Source organism: Chenopodium album, chromosome 9 (assembly GCF_948465745.1).
Source record: "Chenopodium album chromosome 9, dcCheAlbu1.1, whole genome shotgun sequence".
Lineage (NCBI taxonomy): Eukaryota > Viridiplantae > Streptophyta > Magnoliopsida > Caryophyllales > Amaranthaceae > Chenopodium > Chenopodium album.
In genome coordinates this window covers 11,767,762-11,774,202 of record NC_137842.1, presented here as the reverse complement: position 1 = coordinate 11,774,202, position 6,441 = coordinate 11,767,762, and the positions used below count along the sequence as shown (strand labels likewise).

At 37.3% G+C, this 6,441-nt stretch overlaps 1 protein-coding gene across 2 annotated transcripts; it reads left to right on the top strand.

Annotated features, from left to right (window-relative positions):
• The first annotated feature begins 508 nt into the window (after window positions 1–508).
• On the top strand, window positions 509–3,669 carry LOC145558395 (gamma-soluble NSF attachment protein-like). Of its 2 annotated transcripts, none has more exons than XM_081619622.1 (2): window positions 509–663; window positions 2,553–3,669. In XM_081619622.1, exon 2 carries the CDS (start codon window positions 2,563–2,565, stop codon window positions 3,451–3,453), a length of 891 nt encoding a protein of 296 aa, XP_081475748.1. In that variant the 5' UTR covers window positions 509–663; window positions 2,553–2,562; the 3' UTR covers window positions 3,454–3,669. The 2 variants fall into 2 exon arrangements, with proteins under 2 accessions (XP_081475748.1, XP_081475747.1); XM_081619621.1 differs by having other exon boundaries at window positions 2,467–3,669.
• Window positions 3,670–6,441: the final 2,772 nt, after the last annotated feature.

Sequence of the window (6,441 nt, the reverse complement as noted above, 5' to 3'; positions counted from 1 at the left end):
GTGGTGGTTAGAGTGATCGGCGGTGGGCATTGAGTGGGGAAAATAGGAAGGGTCGAAAAAGGGGGAAAGAGAGGAGGTGGGGGCGGGGGAGGCTGGCGCACCAGCAAAGGTAGAGCTGGGCGCCGGTGCCGGCGTCGGTTTTGGTGTAGGAGGGGGAGGGGGAGAGGGAATGGTGGCGAAGGTGGTGGCAAGGTGGTGGTTTTTATTATTTATTTTTTTTTAATTAATTTTAAAATAGGGGTATTTTAGGCATCACAACTTTTTTTTTACTTAGAATGGTTAACCATGGTTAAGAAATGCCTAATTACCTTGCTTATTGTTACCATTGATAAAACTTTTTAAAACATGGTTCATAATAACTTTTTTTGCATTTGACCACTAAGAATGTTTATTATTAGAGGTCTACCAAAGAGAATTTCCCAATATTTTTCCTTTATGTCAAATTGTTGCAAATAATATAAATAGAATTACTCGTAGGATTTAAAGACGGACATAATATCAAGCAAACTGGCAATTAGAACCAGCCAAAGCCAAGAATAAAGAAGCAAACTTAGCAAAGAGCGTTCTTTCTCCTGCTTTTCCCCAAATTGAAGATCAAAATTGAAAAGCAGGATCTAGGGCTTGATCAAACTTTCCCTGAAATTCAACTCTATCATTGTCTGGGTAATTTATATTTGTCTTTGATTCTTTCCATGCTTAATTCTCGCATTTTATTTTTTTATTCTTTACATTTTACAAGGATTGTTGTTCACTATAAGATTTTCAGCTCAATTAGCATAATTTCAATGCTTACACTCAATCATACTATTTTAATATTGGTGTATATTGGGTTCTTTTTGAATAAATTAATTATTGTACTGATTGTCGAAGCCAATTTTCGATGGTATGATTAATTTGTCAGTTATGAGGTCGTATAATTTGGTGACAGTATCACAACTTTACAAGAGAGGAATTGATGGTGCATTTTTTTTTGGTGTAATTTGAGTTTTTAATTGGATAAGAAAGAGGTTCTGTGCTGATTTAGGCATAACTTATGTGTTCAAGCTGTGTGGTTAGCTTTGAGATTGGAGAACTTGTTTACATCATATTTGTTTCGATTTGAGATTGGAGGAATTGATGGTGCATTATTGCATTCGAGTAATCTCTTATTTCGACTTTAGCTATGGCCTTTTTTTTTTTAATTATGTTTGTAAGTTACGGAGATAAAGGAAGGACTTTCCTCCTATTCCCGGAGTTGGGGATGGGGGAAGGGTGTTAGTTGGCTACTTTGTTTCCACGAGAGCTTATAGTTGTATATTCATCGTCGTTAGCTGTCATTCAAGGAGACAAAAGTGTGCATATTTTTTTGGTTGGTTAGATTGAGAAGTATGTTCCTGGAATTGGTTGATGATGAAATTGTTTAGGGGGGTTTTGGTTTGGGGGTTTCAATTTTCAAATGTTGTTTTGTTGGTATTTTTAAACAGTGTTTTCTCCATTTCCTTTATGAAGTTCCCTTAAATCCTTCTACTATGTATACTGATTTCCACCTCCACCAAGGGCTTCATAAAATCCTCGAACCCTTGTACTCCATGACCATAGCTGGATTGATCAGTGTCCTAACCCCAACCTAGCTTCCAATATACCCACCACCAACTTTCCCCACCACCCTGCTGTGAAAATAAGTCGATGATTGAGTAAGCATGGTGCTGGCAAAGGAGGTGTAATTGTGTAAAGGTCGGCAATTGGCGGTGATCATGTGGATATTGGCATGTTAAAAGTTACGATGCATAGAGATTGGCAGATTGCATATAACGTCGAGGGGTGGCATAGATCAACTAGGGAATACCGGAGGGGTTTGTTTATACTTCTCCTTTTCTCTAACCAAACTCCATGGAGGCTTTTTTTTTTTGTTGGGTTGGAGGGGGGAGGGGGGGGGGGGGGGGGGTGCTGGTTTCATGTTTTGTTTTTTTCCTTTTTTTTTTTTAAACAAACATCCCTTTAGTGTATTTTTGTAACTGAATTGCATCCTGGATTCCTGGTTCCTTCAAGGTATCTTTAGTTTTTTCGTTTTTCTTCTTTGAACCGCATGCTACACTTATGCTACGGATGTTTCTTTTGAGAATCAAGGGAGGAGTGGCAATGCCTTCTTACCTTCCACCCTAGAGGCAAGGGATTAATCCTCGCTGAGTAACGAGGCTCTGTTTTTTGGTGGGTGGGGGAGGGGGGGTGGTTTGGTGTGTGTTGTTCATGAGTTGATAGGCCCAGGTGAATGCATGAATACTGTTTGAAGGAATTCAAATTTTATGCTGTAATATGTCTTCATCAAACTGAGGCATTGACTATTGCATAGGAATTTGCAATTTGTTAATTTTTCTTCTTTTCTTTTCTCTGTTTGTGATGTCTGAGCCATCATTTCTTACTGGGTTTGCATATATTTTGGAGCATACTTGTTGATGTTAGCCTTTTGTTGTCATGAATGGAATACAGGGACTGTGAAATCCTTCAGAAAGCCCTTTACTGTCTAAAAAACTGTCAATAGTTGTGTCCTGAAAATAAGTTGTTGTGTACTGAAGGCATTCAACCATGGCGAGCTCAGATCCTGAAAAGCAGATGGCCAAAGCTGACAAGATTACTAAGCTAAGTTTTACTAGATGGAATGCTGATTGGAAGAATGCGGCGGTGCTATATGAACAAGCTGCTATTGCATTCAGGCTTGCTAAACAAAACGAAAAGGCAAAGTTAGCTTTTGAGAAAGCATCCAAGGGACAGGAGATGCTCTCTTCGCCTTGGGATGCAGCCAGATTTATGGAATCTGCAGCTGCGATGGCCAAGGAACTAGGAAGCTGGAATGAGGTTGCCGATTTTTACAAAAGGGCTTCAGAGTTGTATATTGAATGTGGAAGATCGCAGCCTGCGTCCGATGCTCTTGCTAAAGGTGCTCGTGCTTTGGAAGAGTCTATGCCCGAGGAAGCTGCTCGTTTATATATAAGTGCTTGTGAAATTCTTGAAGAGGATGAAAAGGAGCAGATGGCCTTTGACTTGTATCGAGCTGCTGCTAGTGTTTATATAAAACTTGAGAAGTATGAAGATGCTGCAGCTACCTTGCTTAGGTTGGGCTTGGCAGCTGATAAGAGCAATGCCAAAAACAGCCAATGCAAGGCTTACCTAAGTGCCATCATTGTTTACCTCTATACTCATGACTTCAAACAAGCAGAGAAGTGTTACAATGATTGTCTACAAACTGATGCTTTTATGGATAGTGATCAATTTCGTGTGGCTAGTAAACTTATGTCTGCGTACAGAGAAGGTGACATTGAAGAAGTTAAACGTGTGGCACAATCTAGCACCATATCAAATTTGGAACATGTGATAATCAGGCTCGCTAGAAAACTGCCAACTGGGGAACTGCATGCAATTCGGGCTGAAGTTGCTGGGGAAGAGGGTGATGAACTCGATGAAGATAACCTTGTTTAGTTCCAGACTAAGTTATGACATGACTGTGATTTTATCCCAGAAAGAAATTTTATATCTTCTCTGAGGTTCTTGAGGTATTTTGAATGTGATGGAAGTTCTTACCATGTAAAAAGTTGTTTGAGGGAGACTTGTTTGAGTTTTGTACCTTGGTATTCCCTTGGATTTGTTGAAAGTTGTGTGGGACACGAATAGTAGTATGAATTTGTTGTATCTTAATGTGTACTCACTTTGTCCTAGAATACCTTTATACTTTTTTTTTCGTCTACTCTTACATACTTCTTCATTTCCAATAGTAAAAGGTCCTGCCCCCTATTTTCACTCAATTAAAAGAATAATTACTACTAATGTTTTAATGAAATAACGATTGATAACTGATAAGCAATAAATTAATTTCCATGATTTATAATTTATGTGTCATCGTGGTAAACTTTTAAGAGTTTTGGGGAAGAAGGGAATATATTAACAAATCTTCATTCATTCTAAAATCAATCTAGCTTAGTAGGGAATAGAGGATTTTTTGGATGGTTGGTCACCACTAATTCTCCACTGACCACGACATTACAATCAATTACTAATACATATAACACAAACTTTACAAAAAGTCCCGTGCAGTAAATTATTGAATGGTCAGAGACTTACTACTTGTACTTCTTCTTACTTCCTCTTTCAAGATCCATCTTCCTCTTCAAGTATATAGCAGCCAACAGAAAAACTGATACTTGACGACATCGACCATCTTCCTCTACTAAAAAAATTCACTCCTTTGCACTACTTGAAATCTTCTTTTTCTCAAATTTTAATGAAAATTTCATAATTCTTTCCATTTTCTCTCTCATCCCAATCGATTCCCAATATACATCAATCTATATAACTCAAAAGCAATTCAATTGTTTTTCCCTTTGATTCTATATCAATTGTGAGAAATGATAGATACTACAATAACTAGGTTTTGTTTCTTCACTACTTTTCTGGGTTAATTTGGGGTTACAACCTACGAGATGAATCGGTAAAGTTCACTATATCAATGACAATGTCAGAACTCTTGATTAATATTTTTTATTATTTTATTTTTTTGTTGTTATGTGATGTCGATCTTTATTAGTTTTATTTGTTTGAGTGATTGTACTTTTTTTCATGACTATTGTTAATTTTGTGTTTATTTTTGTTGAGTTTGATACTTTGTTTTGCATATATAGCTTAATTACTTTTGTGAAAAAGGGTCACTTTTGTGAAAAAAAAAGGTCACTTTTGTGAAAAAAAAGGGGCACTTTTGTGAAAAAAAGGATCACTCTTGTGAAAAAAAAAGGTCACTTTTGTACAAAAAAGGGTCACTTTTGTAAGAAAAAAGGGTCACTTTTCCTAAAAATATTCAATGCACAATAAAATTATTGTAAATCGAGGGCATGCAAAAGTTTTTGTACATATAAACAAAATAATTCAACTTCATAATTAGTACTCTATAACAGAAATACAAAGATTCTTTCTCTCAGGAAAAAAAAATACAAAGATTCTCAAATAAGCTTACAATTAGGGGTGTGTGCTCATTATTCGGATAAAAACCGAAATCCAATTCAATCCATTCCGAATTATTAATTCGGATCGGATCCAAACTTTTAATCTGATCGGATCGAATTGAAATTTTTGAAAATTCGGGTTTTTAGATCGGATCGGATTGACCTTGTTTGGATCCAAAAAACCGAAATATAAAACCATGCTTTTACAAATGAGGGTACATTATATTAATCATGTAAAATTTTGTTGATCATTACATTAATATAAACTAGAAAAAAATTTACATTTACTACCAGCGAAAGTACCTTGTGTTACATTTGCTACCTGTTTAATTTTTTATTTTATTTTGCTACCACCTAAAATCAAATAATTAAAATTTCACAACCACTTAACGGAATCCGTTAAGGTTCCGTTAGTTAAGTTTATTCAAAAAAAAAAAAAAAAGCAACCCAGCCACCCCCTCTCCTCCCCTCAACTAGCACCCCTTCCCCCTCCCCCTGCCGGCGGCCGACGCTTAAAGCTTTAGCCGGCGCCGACGCAAACCCACCCCTCCCTTTCCCCAACCCCCCTTCCCTTTCCCCGTTCTTGTTGCCCTGACCCCCACCCCGAACCAAAACCACCCCCTTTCCCTTCCCCCATTGGAATCCTCCCCCAGCCCCGTTCCCCCCACCGAAATCGACCCCATCCCCTTCCCTTGCCCTTTTTGGCCTTCCCTAACCCTAAACCACCACCCCAAAACCACCGAAAACGAATTTAGGTGGTTGAATCTATATTCCAAAACGAATTCAGGAACTTCACCCTACAAAAAAAATAATAAAAAAAAATAATAATAAAAAAAAAGAAGAACGAGAGAGAGAAAAAAAAACATAAATTAAATACCAAGAAACACTTTATATCTTTTTATAACACATGCAAATTTCCATAAACTACCAATATATTCAAAAATTACATTCAAACATTTTGCATTGAATCCTTAATACATTAAATATTAGGAGAAAATCAAATCTTTCTTTAAATCTTATTTTCAGATTTTCATATCAATTCCATCAAGCAACTACAATTAGCATGAGGAACTTCAGCCTGAGAAAAAATAGAATTTTGGCGGGGAATCAGTTGTCGACGTCGACTATTATCTCAGAAGGGTTAAGGCAACAAATCGAGTCTATATTCCGAAGATACAAGGGTGAATCTATGGTGTTTCCACCCTCCAGACGAGGACTTGATCATCCACCAAGGTTCGTGCGAGATATTTTACAAAATGTTGGCACGGAGGATATTTCAACGGCAATAATATTGGTAGATGGATCGTGGAATAAATGAACTCATTGTTCAAGATAAGGATGGTGTCCAGAAAAAGAAGAGTTTGGTATTCATGGAATGTTGGGGGGAGCAACTCACTGTTTGGCTCAATCGGCCTTACATACAGAGATGAATGCTTGTCTTGAAGGTATTCGCTGGTAAGCAAAACGTTTATTG